General features: G+C 44.3%; 1 protein-coding gene across 3 annotated transcripts; it reads left to right on the top strand.

Annotated features, from left to right (window-relative positions):
• The first annotated feature begins 42 nt into the window (after positions 1–42).
• On the top strand, positions 43–22,159 carry LOC118936577 (mesoderm-specific transcript homolog protein-like). Of its 3 annotated transcripts, none has more exons than XM_036957082.1 (12): positions 43–291; positions 637–829; positions 8,884–8,963; positions 9,229–9,306; positions 9,616–9,752; positions 10,020–10,078; positions 14,629–14,669; positions 14,770–14,840; positions 16,589–16,690; positions 17,099–17,175; positions 19,400–19,463; positions 21,481–22,159. In XM_036957082.1, exons 2-12 carry the CDS (start codon positions 676–678, stop codon positions 21,596–21,598), a joined length of 981 nt encoding a protein of 326 aa, XP_036812977.1. In that variant the 5' UTR covers positions 43–291; positions 637–675; the 3' UTR covers positions 21,599–22,159. The 3 variants fall into 3 exon arrangements, with proteins under 3 accessions (XP_036812977.1, XP_036812976.1, XP_036812978.1); XM_036957081.1 differs by having other exon boundaries at positions 276–363; XM_036957083.1 differs by lacking the exon at positions 43–291 and adding an exon at positions 401–512.
• The last annotated feature ends 7 nt before the right edge of the window (positions 22,160–22,166 follow it).

Here is a 22,166-nt window from a genome sequence, read left to right as displayed (position 1 = left end):
CAGTATACGGTTTGTTACATGGAAGTGGACATTTGGAACTGGGCGCACGAATACAAAACTTCAAACACAAGTGGCATGAATCATTGGCATGCTTATTGGACATCCACACCGACAGATGGCTCCTGAAGATTTAGCGCTCAGCACCCTGGCAATTCTCCATGCGACACCACAAAATAATACAATTCCCCGACCCTGCATTAATGCAGTGCACTGGGCCAAGGTTCGAAACCTACCCAGGTGACCCGGACGCACTGAGCACATAGGAATGACAGAACCGCGACTCGGCTGTAGGTAGGTACAGCACTGACAGTGCCCCGGGCGGAAGTGTTATTTTAGTGTTAAGAATTGACACATTTCCAAGAGGTAGGCTAATGCTTTATTTTTAAAACATAATGATAGTATAGCCTATTGTTGCAAGGAGACCGTAACGTTTACATGTAGCCCACTATTTTGACGGTATTCCAAAGTCTAGTTTTGCCGAATATGTTGCTTCTAGAATTTAAGAATAGACAGTAAGTAGCGGGGTGTCGCATGACATTATCACACAATAGGTCTGGCACTTATAGACCATTCATGTTAAAGGGTGATCGTAGCCTAAATTAAATGTCGTGCCGTGACCCCAGTGTTGTCTTCCAGATTGCGGAATGCGAGACCGGCCCTCCTACCAAAGGAAAGATGAGGGAATGGTGGCTTCTTGTGGGCTTGCTGTGCATTCCTCTGCTGGCAGTCTACCTGCACATCCCTCCTCCCCAACTGTCTCCAGCCCTCCTGACCTGGCGCTCTGCCGGAGCATTCTTCACTTTCAGGAGCAACAATATATTCTACAGGGGTAAGATTTGGCATCAGTAAGAGTAGAATAGAGGGATAGGGTGTATTCTCATTTGATTCAGATTATATGCTCCAAACATCATACATTTGAAATTGAACTTGCTTATGAATCCATCTCTCTATCCCCTGCACATACCTGATAGTAGTGCACTGTACTGATTTTTAAAGACTAATTTAATGTGTCATTGAACCAATTGCACTTTATGGCAGCGAGTGTGGAGTCCACTTGCAAAACAAGATTTCCCCCAATGGGACAAACACCCCATTGAAACCTGAATGAAGAGTTCTGTAAGATTCACCAACATGTCCAGAGGAAAACTACAAACAATGGGGCAGAATTAGACCAATATCCACTAATAATACAAACTAAAAAAAAGAGCAATTAAGTTTTGGAAACATCTAAAATACAGTGACCCCCTCTCATATCATTACCATGCCCTGCAATGCCAATAGTCCCCTCATCCAGCTGTTCCTGGGGCTGAGGTCACAAACCTGTTCTACAAACACACTGAAGCCTCAGGACCAGAACATCCAATCAGAATAAACCAAATGACAACAGTCAAAACAACATGACTTATTGGGAAACACAAAGCACAAAACAAAATGCAGTGCTATCTGTCCCTAAATTGACAGTAAACCACGGCAAACTATTAGACCATGGTTACTGATCAAAACCTTGACAAAGTACAGGCTCAGTGAGCACAGCCTTGCCATTGAGAAGGGTAGACAGAGGAAAACCTGGCTCCCTGTAGAGGAAAGGCTGTGCAACCACAGCAAAATATATAACAATTTGAGTGTAATTACCCCAAATTTGAAACCCTTATTCAAGGTTTCAAAGACCTCTCTGATGAGAAAAGGCTACCCGCCCTGTTGGGGGAGGACGCAGAGAGCTGTGGGTTGGCAGCGCACTACATTGCTGCCTGACATAAAATGAGGGACAGTGTCTGATAGACCAACCAACCTTCACATGTCCTCTATGCCGTTGTTATTGTACAATGTATGGTTATTTTGACACTTGATTGTTGTTGTTACTGTTGTCATGTTGACAATATTATTTTAATTAGGTTAATATTGTAAATCTCCAAAATAAGCTTTGGCAATATGTACTCTGTTAAGTCATGCCAATAAAGCACATTTAATTACATTTAGTTGACAGGAGCGGGGTAGGCATTTATTTCACCTGTCCAGTTGTCACACATGAATGTGGGCGAAATAAAGAAACAGAGCTTTAATTAGCGTCTCATTACATTATTGAGATGCATGCAGTGATGCAGACTACTGTAACCATCTAGTGGCTCCTTCATCAGTACAGATTACTGTAACCATCTAGTGGTTCCATCAGTACAGACTACTGTAACCATCTAGTGGCTCCTTCATCAGTACAGACTACTGTAACCATCTAGTGGCTCCTTCATCAGTACAGACTACTGTAACCATCTAGTGGCTCCTTCATCAGTACAGACTACTGTAACCATCTAGTGGCTCCTTCATCAGTACAGACTACTGTAACCATCTACTGGCTCCTTCATCAGTACAGACTACTGTAGCCATCTAGTGGCTCCTTCATCAGTACAGACTACTGTAACCATCTAGTGGCTCCTTCATCAGTACAGACTACTGTAACCATCTAGTGGCTCCTTCATCAGTACAGACTACTGTAACCATCTAGTGGCTCCTTCATCAGTACAGACTACTGTAACCATCTAGTGTCTCCTTCATCAGTACAGACTACTGTAACCATCTAGTGGCTCCTTCATCAGTACAGACTACTGTAACCATCTAGTGGCTCCTTCATCAGTACAGACTACTGTAACCATCTAGTGGCTCCTTCATCAGTACAGACTACTGTAACCATCTAGTGGCTCCTTCATCAGTACAGACTACTGTAACCATCTAGTGGCTCCTTCATCAGTACAGACTACTGTAACCATCTAGTGGCTCCTTCATCAGTACAGACTACTGTAGCCATCTAGTGGCTCCTTCATCAGTACAGACTACTGTAACCATCTAGTGGCTCCTTCATCAGTACAGACTACTGTAACCATCTAGTGGCTCCTTCATCAGTACAGACTACTGTAACCATCTAGTGGCTCCTTCATCAGTACAGACTACTGTAACCATCTAGTGGCTCCTTCATCGGTACAGACTACTGTAACCATCTAGTGGCTCCTTCATCGGTACAGACTACTGTAACCATCTAGTGGCTCCTTCATCGGTACAGACTACTGTAACCATCTAGTGGCTCCTTCATCAGTACAGACTACTGTAACCATCTAGTGGCTCCTTCATCAGTACAGACTACTGTAACCATCTAGTGGCTCCTTCATCGGTACAGACTACTGTAACCATCTAGTGGCTCCTTCATCGGTACAGACTACTGTAACCATCTAGTGGCTCCTTCATCGGTACAGACTACTGTAACCATCTAGTGGTTCCTTCATCGGTACAGACTACTGTAACCATCTAGTGGTTCCTTCATCGGTACAGACTACTGTAACCATCTAGTGGTTCCTTCATCGGTACAGACTACTGTAACCATCTAGTGGCTCCTTCATCAGTACAGACTACTGTAACCATCTAGTGGCTCCTTCATCAGTACAGACTACTGTAACCATCTAGTGGCTCCTTCATCAGTACAGACTACTGTAACCATCTAGTGGCTCCTTCATCAGTACAGACTACTGTAACCATCTAGTGGCTCCTTCATCAGTACAGACTACTGTAACCATCTAGTGGCTCCTTCATCAGTACAGACTACTGTAACCGTCTAGTGGCTCCTTCATCAGTACAGACTACTGTAACCATCTACTGGCTCCTTCATCAGTACAGACTACTGTAGCCGTCTAGTGGCTCCTTCATCAGTACAGACTACTGTAACCATCTAGTGGCTCCTTCATCAGTACAGACTACTGTAACCATCTAGTGGCTCCTTCATCAGTACAGACTACTGTAACCATCTAGTGGCTCCTTCATCGGTACAGACTACTGTAGCCATCTAGTGGCTCCTTCATCAGTACAGACTACTGTAACCATCTAGTGGCTCCTTCATCAGTACAGACTACTGTAACCATCTAGTGGCTCCTTCATCAGTACAGACTACTGTAACCATCTAGTGGCTCCTTCATCAGTACAGACTACTGTAACCATCTAGTGGCTCCTTCATCAGTACAGACTACTGTAACCGTCTAGTGGTTCCTTCATCGGTACAGACTACTGTAACCATCTAGTGGCTCCTTCATCAGTACAGACTACTGTAACCATCTAGTGGCTCCTTCATCAGTACAGACTACTGTAACCATCTAGTGGCTCCTTCATCAGTACAGACTACTGTAACCATCTAGTGGCTCCTTCATCAGTACAGACTACTGTAACCATCTAGTGGCTCCTTCATCAGTACAGACTACTGTAACCATCTAGTGGCTCCTTCATCAGTACAGACTACTGTAGCCATCTAGTGGTTCCTTCATCAGTACAGACTACTGTAACCATCTAGTGGCTTCTTCATCAGTACAGACTACTGTAACCATCTAGTGGCTTCTTCATCAGTACAGACTACTGTAACCATCTAGTGGCTCCTTCATCAGTACAGACTACTGTAACCATCTAGTGGCTCCTTCATCAGTACAGACTACTGTAACCATCTAGTGGCTCCTTCATCAGTACAGACTACTGTAACCATCTAGTGGCTCCTTCATCAGTACAGACTACTGTAGCCATCTAGTGGCTCCTTCATCAGTACAGACTACTGTAACCATCTAGTGGCTCCTTCATCAGTACAGACTACTGTAACCATCTAGTGGCTCCTTCATCAGTACAGACTACTGTAACCATCTAGTGGCTCCTTCATCGGTACAGACTACTGTAACCATCTAGTGGCTCCTTCATCGGTACAGACTACTGTAACCATCTAGTGGCTCCTTCATCGGTACAGACTACTGTAACCATCTAGTGGCTCCTTCATCAGTACAGACTACTGTAACCATCTAGTGGCTTCTTCATCGGTACAGACTACTGTAACCATCTAGTGGCTCCTTCATCGGTACAGACTACTGTAACCATCTAGTGGCTCCTTCATCGGTACAGACTACTGTAACCATCTAGTGGCTCCTTCATCGGTACAGACTACTGTAACCATCTAGTGGTTCCTTCATCGGTACAGACTACTGTAACCATCTAGTGGTTCCTTCATCGGTACAGACTACTGTAACCATCTAGTGGTTCCTTCATCGGTACAGACTACTGTAACCATCTAGTGGTTCCTTCATCGGTACAGACTACTGTAACCATCTAGTGGTTCCTTCATCGGTACAGACTACTGTAACCATCTAGTGGCTCCTTCATCAGTACAGACTACTGTAGCCATCTAGTGGTTCCTTCATCAGTACAGACTACTGTAACCATCTAGTGGCTTCTTCATCAGTACAGACTACTGTAACCATCTAGTGGCTTCTTCATCAGTACAGACTACTGTAACCATCTAGTGGCTCCTTCATCAGTACAGACTACTGTAACCATCTAGTGGTTCCTTCATCGGTACAGACTACTGTAACCATCTAGTGGTTCCTTCATCGGTACAGACTACTGTAACCATCTAGTGGTTCCTTCATCGGTACAGACTACTGTAACCATCTAGTGGTTCCTTCATCGGTACAGACTACTGTAACCATCTAGTGGCTCCTTCATCAGTACAGACTACTGTAGCCATCTAGTGGTTCCTTCATCAGTACAGACTACTGTAACCATCTAGTGGCTTCTTCATCAGTACAGACTACTGTAACCATCTAGTGGCTTCTTCATCAGTACAGACTACTGTAACCATCTAGTGGCTCCTTCATCAGTACAGACTACTGTAACCATCTAGTGGCTCCTTCATCAGTACAGACTACTGTAACCATCTAGTGGCTCCTTCATCAGTACAGACTACTGTAACCATCTAGTGGCTCCTTCATCAGTACAGACTACTGTAGCCATCTAGTGGCTCCTTCATCAGTACAGACTACTGTAACCATCTAGTGGCTTCTTCATCAGTACAGACTACTGTAACCATCTAGTGGCTTCTTCATCAGTACAGACTACTGTAACCATCTAGTGGCTCCTTCATCAGTACAGACTACTGTAACCATCTAGTGGCTCCTTCATCAGTACAGACTACTGTAACCATCTAGTGGCTCCTTCATCAGTACAGACTACTGTAACCATCTAGTGGCTCCTTCATCAGTACAGACTACTGTAGCCATCTAGTGGCTCCTTCATCAGTACAGACTACTGTAACCATCTAGTGGCTCCTTCATCAGTACAGACTACTGTAACCATCTAGTGGCTCCTTCATCAGTACAGACTACTGTAACCATCTAGTGGCTCCTTCATCAGTACAGACTACTGTAACCATCTAGTGGCTCCTTCATCAGTACAGACTACTGTAACCATCTAGTGGCTCCTTCATCAGTACAGACTACTGTAACCATCTAGTGGCTCCTTCATCAGTACAGACTACTGTAGCCATCTAGTGGCTCCTTCATCAGTACAGACTACTGTAACCATCTAGTGGCTCCTTCATCAGTACAGACTACTGTAACCATCTAGTGGCTCCTTCATCAGTACAGACTACTGTAACCATCTAGTGGCTCCTTCATCGGTACAGACTACTGTAACCATCTAGTGGCTCCTTCATCGGTACAGACTACTGTAACCATCTAGTGGCTCCTTCATCAGTACAGACTACTGTAACCATCTAGTGGCTCCTTCATCGGTACAGACTACTGTAACCATCTAGTGGCTTCTTCATCGGTACAGACTACTGTAACCATCTAGTGGCTCCTTCATCGGTACAGACTACTGTAACCATCTAGTGGCTCCTTCATCGGTACAGACTACTGTAACCATCTAGTGGTTCCTTCATCGGTACAGACTACTGTAACCATCTAGTGGTTCCTTCATCGGTACAGACTACTGTAACCATCTAGTGGTTCCTTCATCGGTACAGACTACTGTAACCATCTAGTGGCTCCTTCATCAGTACAGACTACTGTAACCATCTAGTGGCTCCTTCATCAGTACAGACTACTGTAACCATCTAGTGGCTCCTTCATCAGTACAGACTACTGTAACCATCTAGTGGCTCCTTCATCAGTACAGACTACTGTAACCATCTAGTGGCTCCTTCATCAGTACAGACTACTGTAACCATCTAGTGGCTCCTTCATCAGTACAGACTACTGTAACCGTCTAGTGGCTCCTTCATCAGTACAGACTACTGTAACCATCTACTGGCTCCTTCATCAGTACAGACTACTGTAGCCGTCTAGTGGCTCCTTCATCAGTACAGACTACTGTAACCGTCTAGTGGCTCCTTCATCAGTACAGACTACTGTAACCATCTAGTGGCTCCTTCATCAGTACAGACTACTGTAACCATCTAGTGGCTCCTTCATCAGTACAGACTACTGTAACCATCTAGTGGCTCCTTCATCAGTACAGACTACTGTAACCATCTAGTGGCTCCTTCATCAGTACAGACTACTGTAGCCATCTAGTGGTTCCTTCATCAGTACAGACTACTGTAACCATCTAGTGGCTTCTTCATCAGTACAGACTACTGTAACCATCTAGTGGCTTCTTCATCAGTACAGACTACTGTAACCATCTAGTGGCTTCTTCATCAGTACAGACTACTGTAACCATCTAGTGGCTCCTTCATCAGTACAGACTACTGTAGCCATCTAGTGGTTCCTTCATCAGTACAGACTACTGTAACCATCTAGTGGTTCCTTCATCAGTACAGACTACTGTAACCATCTAGTGGCTCCTTCATCAGTACAGACTACTGTAGCCATCTAGTGGCTCCTTCATCAGTACAGACTGCTGTAACCATCTAGTGGCTCCTTCATCAGTACAGACTACTATAACCATCTAGTGGTTCCTTCATCAGTACAGACCACTGTAACCATCTAGTGGCTTCTTCATCAGTACAGACTACTGTAACCATCTAGTGGCTCCTTCATCAGTACAGACTACTGTAGCCATCTAGTGGCTCCTTAATCAGTACAGACTACTGTAGCCATCTAGTGGCTCCTTCATCAGTACAGACTACTGTAACCATCTAGTGGCTCCTTCATCAGTACAGACTACTGTAACCATCTAGTGGCTCCTTCATCAGTACAGATTACTGTAACCATCTAGTGGCTCCTTCATCAGTACAGACTACTGTAACCATCTAGTGGCTCCTTCATCAGTACAGACTACTGTAACCATCTAGTGGTTCCATCAGTACAGACTACTGTAGCCATCTAGTGGCTCCTTCATCAGTACAGACTACTGTAACCATCTAGTGGTTCCATCAGTACAGACTACTGTAGCCATCTAGTGGCTCCTTCGTCAGTACAGTGAACAGTGGACTGCTAGAAGTTGGAGCCCATCTAGTGGCTCCTTCATCAGTACAGTGAACAGTGGACTGCTAGAAGTTGGAGCCCATCTAGTGGCTCCTTCATCAGTACAGTGAACAGTGGACTGCTAGAAGTTGGAGCCCATCTAGTGGCTCCTTCATCAGTACAGTGAACAGTGGACTGCTAGAAGTTGGAGCCCATCTAGTGGCTCCTTCATCAGTACAGTGAACAGTGGACTGCTAGAAGTTGGAGCCCATCTAGTGGCTCCTTCATCAGTACAGTGAACAGTGGACTGCTAGAAGTTGGAGCCCATCTAGTGGCTCCTTCATCAGTACAGACTACTGTAGCCATCTAGTGGCTCCTTCATCAGTACAGTGAACAATGGACTGCTAGAAGTTGGAGCCCATCTAGTGGCTCCTTCATCAGTACAGTGAACAGTGGACTGCTAGAAGTTGGAGCCCATCTAGTGGCTCCTTCATCAGTACAGTGAACAGTGGACTGCTAGAAGTTGGAGCCCATGTTCAGATCAGTCATCATTTGCACTTTGCAATGACAAGTTCCAAGCAGCAGTTTTAGCCCTTTACTTTGATCGATGTAACATATTTTCGTGGTGCGTGTAGCAGGTCATGGTACGTGAGGAACAATGTGTATGCTTTACTTTTCCCTCTACCAGAGACCTATGGTGCTGTAGGCAGCTCTGATGTGGTCATTCTCCTCCATGGCTTCCCTACCTCCAGCCTGGACTGGTACAAGGTAAGCTGATGAGAGAAAGGGGCTTATCTATAAAATGTTATGCACAGATCCATTGGTTTGCTGGGATCATTCTTATTCCACACTCTCTCAGATGGTATATTGTGAACAGAGCCATGTTCAATAGGGCACACCGTAGCAAATGGTTTTGCAACCGGTTATGAAAACAAGCATCCCTTTTTGGATTCAGGTATTTTTGTATGCCTTATGAACATGACCCAGGTATCTGGACAGGTGTCTGAATGCCAGGTCTGTTTCTGTCTTACAGATATGGGAGCCCCTGAATCGGCGCTTTAACCGTGTCATTGCTCTGGACTTCCTTGGTTTTGGCTTCAGTGACAAGCCTGTGAGTCGCAGGCTATGACAGACTTGAATTGTGGGTTAGTTCGGGGTGAAACGGTCTGAGGCATCGGTTAGAATGCCAGGGAATCTACCAGGGAGAGAGACGACACTGTTTGTGGGTTATTGTGTACAACTGTAATGACAAAGAAAGCAAACAATTGCCAATAACTGAGGAAAGGCAAGTTATGCTAACCTATACACTACAGGAAAGTAGACCAGTAGGAAAATTGCATTAACAATCTTTAAAAAATCCAAATAAGCACATTTTGTTCTAGCTAAGGTGCTCACCTAGACTGACCTTTCCCCCTGACAGAGGCCCCACCGCTACTCCATCTTTGAGCAGGCCAGTGTTGTGGAGGCGTTGGTGTCCCACCTGGGTCTGACAGAGCAGAGGGTCAACCTGCTCTCCCATGACTATGGAGACACTGTGGCCCTGGAACTGCTCTACAGGTGAGCTCTGCACTGCCGCACCAAGTAGAATGAAGTTGCCCCTAAACATTGAGCTTGTGTCAGTTTGCATTTCCCCCACTAATGGTCATCGTTGGGCTTGGAAGCCAATCCTGGAGGAACCATCATCACTGAAAGCACTCTGACATCATAGGGCTGCATCTCAATAGTCGTGTTTTCCTTTCCATTACCCAACAACACAGGAAAGGTGAAATATGATGGAGGCTGTAGAGCTTCTACTGACCCCTTCCCCATCTTTGTATCTCACAGGAGTGACCACAACAGGACTGGACACTTGACCATCAACAGCCTCTGTTTGTCCAATGGAGGTAGAGTACAGTTTCATACCTTTTCCTGATTGGCTACAGGTAGCATAAACCATACTTAAGTCAAATGTACCATTTAAATGGACAAATCAAGCCAGACAAAAACATTTTAAAGTAATGTATTCAAAGTTGTAGAGCATCATAGCCTAATGATATCAGGATCCGGGTTAATACAGAGCTGCTGAGCCAGGAATAGAAAAGTGTTAAAGCTGCAACATCAGAAAGATGTAACAACCTTACCTAGTAGCCATACTGATGGTACCCAGACAAATACACCCTGGGAAGACTCCAACCAGACCCCACCCAGAGGTCTCTCTGAGCTCCATGTCCCACAGCAGGCTCAAAGTGATGCTGGTGAAGCCCAGCCCAGGTGTTGTGGAGGAGAGCTCACGACTCCTAACCGTGGCCCTTCAGTCCGTTCGGGTTGAGCGACACTGTCTCCAACCAGACACCACCCTTAGCCTGGGAAGACTCCAACCAGACACCACCCTTAGCTTGGGAAGACTCCAACCAGACACCACCCTTAGCCTGGGAAGACTCCAACCAGACACCACCCTTAGCCTGGGAAGACTCCAACCAGACACCACCCTTAGCCTGGGAAGACTCCAGACACCACCCATAGCCTGGGAAGACTCCAGACACCACCCATAGCCTGGGAAGACTCCAACCAGACACCACCCTTAGCCTGGGAAGACTCCAACCAGACACCACCCTTAGCCTGGGAAGACTCCAACCAGACACCACCCTTAGCCTGGGAAGACTCCAACCAGACAACACCCATAGCCTGGGAAGACTCCAACCAGACACCACCCTTAGCCTGGGAAGACTCCAACCAGACACCACCCTTAGCCTGGGAAGACTCCAACCAGACACCACCCTTAGCCTGGGAAGACTCCAACCAGACACCACCCTTAGCCTGGGAAGACTCCAACCAGACACCACCCTTAGCCTGGGAAGACTCCAACCAGACACCACCCTTAGCCTGGGAAGACTCCAACCAGACACCACCCATAGCCTGGGAAGAACCATGTTGTAGCCAACAAGAAACCTGGATTATTCAGAAGATATCAGAACCTTACTGCTGGTTCCTGGAAACATTCCGGCGCCGACAGAGATGACCGCCTCGCTTCGCGTTCCTAGTAAACTATGCAGTATTTATTTTTTTACGTGTTATTTCTTACATTGGTACCCCAGGTAATCTTAGGTTTTATTACATACAGTCGGGAGGAACTACTGGGTACAAGAGCAACGTCAACTCACAGTCATTACGACCAGGAATACGACGTTCCCGAAGCGGATCCTCTGTTTTGCCTTCCACCCAGGACAATGGATCGGATACCAGCCGGCGAACCAAAACAACACCGCCGTAAAAGGGGCAGACGAAGCGGTCTTCTGGTCAGGCTGCAGAGCCAAGCACATCGCACACCGCTCCCGAGCATACTACTCGAAAATGTCCAGTCTCTTGACAACAAGGTTGATGAAATCCGAGCAAGGGTAGCATTCCAAAGAGACATAAGAGACTAACGTTCTTTGTTTTCACGGAAACATGGCTCACTCGAGACACACTATCGGAGTCGGTACAGCCAGCTGGTTTCTTCACGCATTGCGCCGACAGAAACAAGCATCTTTCTGGTAAGAAGAGGGGCGGGGGGGTATGCCTTATGGTTAACGAGACGTGGTGTGATCATAACAACATACAGGAACTCAAGTCCTTCTGTTCACCTGACTTAGAATTCCTCACAATCAAATGTTGACTGCATTATCTACCAAGAGAATTCTCTTCGATTATAATCACAGCCGCATATATTCCCCCCCAGGCAGACACATCGATGGCCCTGAACTAACTTTATTTGACTATGTAAACTGGAAACCACATATCCTGAGGCTGCATTCATTGTAGCTGGGGATTTTAACAAGGCTAATCTGAAAACAAGACTCCCTAAATTCTATAAGCATATCGATTGTGCTACCAGGGCTGGTAAAACCCTGGATCATTGTTATTCTAACTTCCGCAACGCATATAAGGCCCTCCCCCACCCTTCTTTCGGAAAAGCTGACCACGACTCCATTTTGTTGCTCCCTGCCTACAGACAGAGACTAAAACAGGAAGTGCCCGCACTCAGGTCTGTTCAACGCTAGTCCGACCAATCTGATTCCACGCTTCAGGATTGCTTCGATCACGTGGATTGGGATATGTTCCGCATTGCGTCAAACAACAATGAATACGCTGATTCGGTGAGTGAGTTTATTAGCAAGTGCATCTGCGATGTCGTACCCACAGCAACTATTAAAACATTCCCAAACCAGAAACTGTGGATTGATGGCAGCATTCGCGCGAAACTGAAAGCGTGAACCACTGCTTTTAACCAGGGCAAGGTGACCGGAAACATGACCGAATACAAACAGTGTTGCTATTCCCTCCGCAAGGCAATCAAACAAGCTAAGCGTCAGTATAGAGACAAAGTAGTTGCAATTCAACGGCTCAGACACAAGAGGTATGTGGCAGGGTCTACAGTCAATCACAAATTACAAAAAGAAAACCAGCCCCATCGCGGACCAGGATGTCTTGCTCCCAAACAGACTAAACAACTTCTTTGCTCGCTTTGAGGACAATACAGTGCCACTGACACGGCCCGCTACCAAAACCTGCGGACTCTCCTTCACTGCAGCCGATGTGAGTAAAACATTTAAACGTGTTAACCCTCGCAAGACTGCCATCCCCAGCCGCGTCCTCAGAGCATGCGCAGACCAGCTGGCTGGTGTGTTTACAGACATATTCAATCAATCCTTATCCCAGTCTGCTGTTCCCACATGAACAATGGTGGCCCTCTTGAAGCCTGTTCCCAAGAAAGCTATGAGACTTGAGAGACTAGTCAAGGACCATATCACCTCCACCCTACCTGACACCCTAGACCCACTCCAATTTGCTTACCGCCCCAATAGGTCCACAGACGACGCAATCGCAACCACACTGCACACTGCCCTAACCCATCTGGACAAGAGGAATACCTATGTGAGAATGCTGTTCATCGACTACAGCTCAGCATTTAACACCATAGTGCCCTCCAAACTCGTCATCAAGCTTGATGGGTCTCGACCCCGCCCTGTGCAACTCGGTACTGGACTTCCTGACGGGCCGCCCCCAGGTGGTGAGAGTAGGTAACATAACCACCCTGTTGATCCTCAACACTGGGGCCCCACAAGGGTATGTTCTGAGCCCTCTCCTGTACTCCCTGTTCACCCACGACTGCGTGGCCATGCATGCCTCCAACTCAATCATCAAGTTTGCAGACGACACTACAGTGGTAGGCTTGATTACCAACAACGACGAGACGGCCTACAGGGAGGAGGTGAGGGCCCTCGGAGTGTGGTGTCAGGAAAATAACCTCAACGTCAACAAAACAAAGGAGATGATCGTGGACTTCAGGAAACAGCAAGTGCCGTGCTCATAGACGACAAGTGCCGTGCTCATAGATGACAAGTGCCGTTCTCATAGACGACTAGTGCCGTGCTCATAGACGACAAGTGCCGTGCTCATAGACGACAAGTGCCGTTCTCATAGACGACTAGTGCCGTGCTCATAGACGACTAGTGCCGTGCTCATAGACGACTAGTGCCGTGCTCATAGACGACTAGTGCCGTGCTCATAGACGACTAGTGCCGTGCTCATAGACGACTAGTGCCGTGCTCATGGACGACTAGTGCCGTGCTCATGGACGACTAGTGCCGTGCTCATAGACGACTAGTGCCGTGCTCATAGACGACTAGTGCCGTGCTCATAGACGACTAGTGCCGTGCTCATGGACGACTAGTGCCGTTCTCATAGACGACTAGTGCCGTGCTCATAGACGACTAGTGCCGTGCTCATAGACGACTAGTGTCGTGCTCGAAGAGGGTGGAGAAAGACGGTCGTATAAACTGGGGAAGCAACAAACGAAATATTAACTTCAGATAAAAATAAAACATCCAAAAACAATTCAAGCAAACAGTACTTTAATGTTGCTCTTACCTTGTTGATAAGGATAACAATGAACAGCTCAGCAAAGCAAGGAGGCACCTACAGACAGATGAAAGTAACATTGCTCTTGCCACCATCTTACCCTGAGCCAGTAAGTGCAGCCATGACACCCAATGAACAGTACTGATGAAGTGAGGAGAAAAGACTTGTGTATTTATATGTTGTGTGTAGCAGACAACCTGTAAACTCACCTGTATTGTCCGATTTATTATTATATTATTTTTTACTAAGACTGCATTTACACACGCAGCCCAATTGGATATTTTTCTCACTAAATCCTGCACACCCTGCTTCTCATCAGTACCAGAGTAGCTCACCCTTGGTTTAACCCCTGCTATCCGGAATCCTTGGGATGTCCCTACCCTAAACTCTTACCCCCTCAAACTCACTTCATATGTGTACAAAGTAGATTACCGGTCAAGAACTTCAAGACAAAGTGACACATTGTTTTGATAGCCTTTGTCTTACTGTTAACTTGCCATGTTTGATTATGAAATATTTAATCTAAGTAAAAAAAACATTTTTTCTTGAACAGGAATATTCCCAGAAACACACCATCCCAGATTCCTTCAGAAGGTTAGTCGACATTTACTGTTCTGGATTATCTGACTTCTCTGAGCATTATGACTGCTTATTGTTGTTCTGTTGGATCATCGCCATGCTGTCTCCCACACAGCTCCTCAAGGACTCCAGCTTCCTCTCTCCAGTGCTGACCCGTCTGACCAACTACATGGTGTTCTCTAAAGGGTACATGCCTGTGTTCTCACATACGTTTCCTCCTACTGTACACATCTCTTGAATCTTTAATAACGTGGACACAGAAGGGACACATGAGCTCAAGCTAACAGCGCTGCAGCAAGGGGCTCAGTCAATTATATATTTTTTCATTGTGTATTTTGAATGATCTACAGTGAAATACATTACCTTTACATGCACAGTCATACATCAATATTAAAGTTACAAGTTATGGCAGTAGGCAGATTATGCAATAGTCATTAAAACACTTTACTCTGTTTATCAAAATCTGACAACGTTCTGTGTTTATGAACGCCCAGAGCGCACTCTGGCACTCCAGATGGAATTTACGAACACACCCAAGTGTCTATTTACGATGTGTTCGTAAATTCACTCAGAGTGCGCTCTGGGCGTTAGTAAATCCAGAGCATTGTCAGATTGTCCGTTAGTACATTCAGAGCGTTTCGCTCTCTTGAGTATTCAGAGCGCACACTGGACGCTCTGGCCGAGGAGTAGGGTTGATCCAAGCGTTCTGACCTCACAACGGCAGTCAAGCACCCAAGCCGTTGGCTAGATTGCTAGCTACTTCCAGACAAAAATGAGAACCTCACTCTGACCATTCTACTCGCCCTGGCAGAGCTGGTTTGGCTGTTTTCATGTTTCATGCAACAATTTAATTACGCTTTTTTTGCCGACATTTACTGGCACCGGCCATATTATTCTGCGCTCTGAAATCGAAGTAGATAGCTAGAGTGAATTTATGAACACACCCTTAGTGTTACATTTAACTGCCAGTGCCAATAAATGCACATTGAAAACTAACTTTATGCCTACCTGTGTTAATTTCCATCACATGAATATAACTTAGCTTAGGCAGGCTAGGAAACACGAGGGACTCTGATTTCAAGAGAGAATACTTCTGTTGAAAGAATGAGACAAGATATCTGCTCCGGTGTATTAGCAACAACTCCTCACATTCTTGAGCTAACATAACTGTTTAGAGTAGGCATGTGCGGTGGCTCCTGTAGGATATAAGGTTAATCAAAAGGAACACACAACAAGGGCTACATAGCGAACATAAATACAACTGTTTGTTATGTATTGACGATTAAATTGGCATATGCGATGCTGTGTATGTGAATTGACGCACTCTACTATCGCACGTAAATTTTGACGGGGTGTGTCTGTGGTTTCGGCTTCAGAAGTAGTTTTCACATACAAGCTTTATATGTCAAATATGCTTCCCAAAAATAACGTGGTCGCGGTGGTAGAACGTTTATTTTGATTAGCGATTTTCTGCATTTGTCAGAGTGCCATCGGGTAACCTGATTCCAGACGTGTCCATGTAAACATGATTATTAGAGAAATCGTTATTCTTACAAAGCATGTAAACGTTTGAATCGAACTATTATATGAATGACTATCCGCAATAACCGCATTAATGTGTGCATGTAACCGTAATGACATATTTACAGTAAGAACATCGTTGGCAAGTTCACTTGGCACAAATAGTACATCTCTAGTTATGTCCATTCAGCTAAATTATAACCCCCTCAACCATTTTTACTGTTTCAAAGATGAACACGTTTTATTTAAATATTATGAAGATATTTATATTCGCTGCAAAGCATAGCTGACGAAACAAACTGACTAAAAACATGGAGGATGACCTAACCAGCACTCAACTGTATTTGAGTGAACATATTTCATGTACTGTAAAGATGTAGCATTTACCCTGTTTACTCTTGGTTTCATGTCAGGCTTGGGGACGTGTTTGGTCCTTACACCCAGCCCACAGACGCGGAGTTCTTGGACATGTGGACAGGTGTCCGCTTCAATGATGGGAACCTGGTCATGGACAGGTACTGTACCATACACTGTTCAGACCTCACTAGTTAAATACCTATACATACGGAATAGAGTAGTCACTAGACAGATCACTGACTCATTTCAAACTAACATGGCTAGTCAAATTTGGTGTTATTTGATACATTGTTATAGGTGAAAGAAATTGATTTCAAAAAGTGATTTTAACCCAAACAAATTGCACTGAATAAATGTGCACATTTTCCATCTAAATTCTAATGTACTGTATATGAACAGAATTGTTTCCACCTGCATAGATTATGTTGTCAACCCTTGTACTTTTCATTTGATATAATTTATTAGCGTAAAGCTAGTTTCCCATTTCTTCCTATACAGTGATGGATAAAAGTGATTGATCTGTGATTAATAGTGATGGTAATAAGATGGCATATCCCTTCTCCTAGTATCCTGCAGTTTATTAACCAGAGGGACGAGCACCGAGACAGATGGGTTGGTGCTCTCACCTCTACTTTCATCCCTGGTGAGTACTGTCTGTCTAGTTGCTGAGCAAGGATTGAAACATCAATGCCCGGTTTATGTGAAGTTTGTTACACTAGAGGGTCTCAAGTTATGATTGAACCTTTGATAACTGAATGAAAACAAAAAATGATATAATCTCATAGATGAGTGATATACTGTGCCTTCAGAAAGTATTCAAACCCCTTGACTTTTTCCACATTTTGTTGTTACAGCCTGAATTTAAAATGGATTAAATGTAGATTTTGTGTCACTGATCTACACGCAATACCCCAATCCCTTTGTTATGACAAGCCTAAATAACGTAAAGAATAACAATGTGCCTAACAAGTCAGATAATAAGTTGCATGGACTAACTCTGTGTGCAATAGTGGTGGTAACATGATTTTTGAGTGACTACCCCGTCTCTGTACACCACACATACAATTATCTATAAGGTTCCTCAGTGAATTTCAAGCACAAATTCAACAACAAAGACCAGGGAGGTTTTCCAATGACTTGCAAAGAAGGAGACCTATTGGTAGATGAAGAAAAGGAAAAAAAAGCAGACTTTGATTACCCCTTTCAGCATGGTGAAGTTATTAATCACACTTTGGATGGTGTATCAGTACACCTAGTCACTACAAAGGTACAGATGTCCTTCCTAATTCGGTTGATGGAGAGGAAGGAAACCGCTCAGGGATTTCAACATGAGGCCAACGGGGATTTTTAAACTAGTTAGAGTTTAATGGCTGTGATAGGCGAAAACTGAGTATGGCTCAAAAACACTGTAGTTACTCCACAATGCTAACCTAAATTACAGCGTGAAAACAAGGAAGCCTGTTAAGAATTAAGAATAAAAATATTTCAAAATGCATCCTGTTTGCAATAAGACACTAAAGTAATACTGCAAAAGATGTGGCAAAGAAATGTACTTTTTGTCCAGAATACAAAGCATTACTTTTGGGCTAAAGCCAACACATCACCGAGTACCACTTCATATTTTCAAGCATGGTGGTGTCTGCATCATGTTATGGGTATGCTTGTCATCGGCAAGGACAAGGGAGTTTTTTAGGATATGAAAACAAAATGTAATAGAGCTATGCACAGGCAAAATCCTAGAGGAAAACCTGACTCAGTCTGCTTTCTAACAGACACTGGGAGACAAATCCACCTTTCAGCAGGACAATAAACTAAAACACAAGGCCAAATCTACACTGGAGTTACTTACCAAGATGACATTGAATGTTCCTGAGTGGCCTAGTTATAGTTTTGACTTAAAAATCGACTTGAAAATCTATGGCAAGACTTGAAAATGGCTGTCTAGCAATGATCAACATCGAACTTGACTGAGCTTGAAGAATTTTTAAAAGAATAATGGGCAAATATTGTACAATCCAGGTTTGCAAAGCTTTTAGACAGACCCAGAAAGATTCACAGCTGTAATCACTGCCAAAGGTGATCCTAGCATATATTGACTCAGGGGGTTGAATACCTTTCTTATCCAAATATATTACTGTTTATTTTCCATTACCACCCCACCACAGTATTTTGGATAGTTCGTTGACAGAAAAAATGACAAACCTATTTTAATCGCATTATGAGACAAGAAAAATGTGTAAATAGTCAAGGACTGTGAATCCTTTCTGAAGGTACTGTAATGATAGAAGGGCAATGGCAGGAAGTTTTAAGATAATGATGTACTGTCTGTCATTCATTCAACTCCACCACTGCTGTTCTATCTGTTGATGTTGATTTCCTGCGATAGGTAGGTTTGTGCCTACTATGAAACTGCACAAAACCAAGTTACAGTGGCATGTCAGTTAGTACACTTCTGAATGCCGTTGTACAGTGACTGTAAGCTGTAAAACTCCCCTCTAGTTTAGACTGAGGTGACCAGCGAGTCAGTCAGTGAGGCTAAGCTACTTAGCACAGTCTAATACCTCCCAGGAGTTTATTAGCCCATCTGTGCCCCATTAAGGTTAGCTGGTAGTGGCGTGAACGGTGTGATCCACACCTCCCTCCCTACTACACATGGTCCCCATCCCCATAGAATCCTGTTCAACATCTCACCGCGAAGCGTTTCGGCGTGTCATCACTAGATGCATTGTAACATTTGATTATGAGAAGGCATGTGGATTTAATTAGATGCTAATTGACTAACCTGTCATGGGAAGGCTAAAAACATTTTTTTTAAGTTCATGGAATCCCATTCCTCCACGTGATCTCTCTACCTCCTTGTCTTTCAGTTCATATGATCTATGGACCCCTGGATCCAGTCAACCCTCACCCCCAATTCATCTTCCTTTACCAGTAAGTGCACCTCTTCCATACTCCTATCCAATTGCCATGCATTGAGTTATTTAAGGTGTTGGTGAGAGTTTCATTCACATGCACTGGATCATTGCCATTCACTTGCATTGGGTAGTTACATTTGTGAGTGTAGGACTATTCAATGAGTTTTGCTAGGGTTGAGCTTGCATGGTAAATGCTGTCTTTCCATATGAAGAGCTGTAGTATCATGTACAACCACATGATGGGGGTGTTTACAGTGAGTGTCTGAGGCATAATGTACTCCTGTTTTTTCCTGTTTCAAATCAGGGAAAAGGGGATACCTAGTCAGTTGTACTACTGAATGCATTCAACTGAAATAGGATCTAATGTTTTGTCGACGTCTAAAACATTAATTTAATACACTTTCTATGGCGTGTCGAGCCTTTATTTTGTCATAAGGTAGTACCTCTTCTCTTGTTGTTGGAGCACAAGCCTGTGCATTCCTTCTAATGTCTGCAAAAAATACCAGGAAGGGTATTCAAGCCCTACACACAGACAGAAAGTATATTGTAGAAGTATTTTTGGCCTCAAAGCTCAGTCCATAGGTTGTGTAGAATGTTAAATGCACTCTTTGTCAGAGCAGTTTATCGTACTAACAGTAATTGTCACTACCTGGCATCGCGAAGGTCATGGGTTCAAATCCCATCCAATGTCATTTTTAACATGAACCTCCTCTCTTCAGATGTCTACCTTTTTAACAAGTGTTTCCTAGTTAGTGTGAAGGGGTCTGTGGCGCTGGTGGATGCTCCCCGTCTCACACACATGAGGTTGCTGGTTGGAATTGAAGAGGACCACCCTTCATCTCTGAGATGGGGAGCGAAGAGGACATGGTCCCTGTATTCAGAGATATAAATGCAGATGGCTATGTAATAATTCACCAGAAACACCATGGTTAAATCTTGAAAAAAAAAATTTAGTCTTTGCTTCTGCTTGCCTCGAACTCTACTCACTTCTCCCCTCTCGGTTGCTACCTTCCTCCACCACCATACTTGGAAGTGGTCCGTGTCAGTTGCTGGAGTTTCAGCTGGTCCGGTTTGATCATTTCTTTAGGACCTATCTGGATAGATCCTTCTTTTGACTCTCTCACCATTTGTCCAACCAACGCTTCGCACTGCTAATTACCACCCCAGGATATCTTACGGTCCCTGCCAAGTCTTTCCCCATGGACACTGAGAGGCAGACATCTTTCTCTTATGCCACCATCTTTCATGACGTCTTTGTCTCCAACATAAGGCTGTAGTCCGAAAAAGCAGAAAACATGTTCTTTGTTCCGGTCGGTCTGTAGCCTTCTGACAGCCGCTGTGCCACAAGATATATTGAGGCTATAACCTTCGCTACAGAACCACTCGGGTTTTGAACCATTATCTTGCTTTGCAAGCCACTCAGCTACTGCAGGACTTAGATTGTTTATTATATATATTTTTACTTCAAAGTTACTCAACATTCAATCCAACAGAGAGGGAAAAGAGACTTGAATCTTACTTGTGAATCAAGACAATGCACCACCATTGGCCTGGAGTTGTGTGGGATTTGTAGACTGATGTAAGGCACCACAATTACGCAGAACTAAAGTGAAGATTTGAACCCCCGTCTGACTCGATTGAAGGCGACTGACCAGAACGAGAAATTGTAGGCTATATAGAAATGTCGCTCAAATTGAAAATCATTACAGAAAATGATTTCTATCAGCCTAATGGCTCTGTAGCTAGATCTCACATTCTAGTGTTCGGAATTGTAAACCAGGCTGCATGTAATTTCGCTAAATGTGACTCCGTGCAGCCAATGGAAATGTGCGCTTTAGGTATAATGCTAGGAGACGCTTGTGTGACAGCGCTAATGCATTCCACCACTATGCGGATGTCGGCTAAACCGGAACTGATTGATTAGAGTAGTATTTGGGTTTCTGTATATATATCCCCCATCATTCATTTGGGTATTACAGAAGAGAAAGTATTCCTTTTGTCCCTCCCAACCCAATGTTGTAATTTTCCTTCAGGAAACTGGTGCAGAGGTCTACTGTGTCGGTTCTAGATGAACACATCAGCCATTATCCCCAGCTGGAGGACCCAACTGGCTTCCTCAACGCCTACTTCAGCTTCATCAACGCCTTCTGAGCCAACTCATCAGCATAAAACATTTGCGAGCATAACCTCATGTCATGCTCACAACGGGAAGGTTAAAACATTTTTGCAATAGGAAAACAACCACGCATTTCTTATTGGAGTTCAGCCCTGTTTCAGTGTTTTCTCCCATTTGGTGCCTAATGAACACATTTTCACATCTCCCATTGTGGAAAAAGTTGTGACTGGCTCAGTCGTGAACAAACACCCATAATTGAAAACCTCCAGCCTGGATGAGAACTGTGCACATTGAATCATAGCTGATATGACACACAGTAATCTTGAATCCATTCCTGGTATGTCATCAAAGAGCCAAGTTGGACAGATACTGTCTCCTGCTACTCGGTATAAACAAAATGACAGTACTGAATAGATCAACTACTGCTGTAGGGACATAGGAAATCTTACTGGAAGCATGAAAGATCACCCAAGGTAATCTCATCTATGGGGTCCAATCTATTTGTTGTTTATGACAAATTGATGGGTTGCAACCTGTTACGAATTACAAAGAAAATAATTTTGATATGATTTCTAGAAATAAAAGGAGTTTTCCATGAAGCTT

The sequence above is a fragment of the Oncorhynchus mykiss genome, chromosome 21 (genome assembly GCF_013265735.2).
Source record: "Oncorhynchus mykiss isolate Arlee chromosome 21, USDA_OmykA_1.1, whole genome shotgun sequence".
Lineage (NCBI taxonomy): Eukaryota > Metazoa > Chordata > Actinopteri > Salmoniformes > Salmonidae > Oncorhynchus > Oncorhynchus mykiss.
This window is presented reverse-complemented; position numbering and strand designations above follow the sequence as displayed.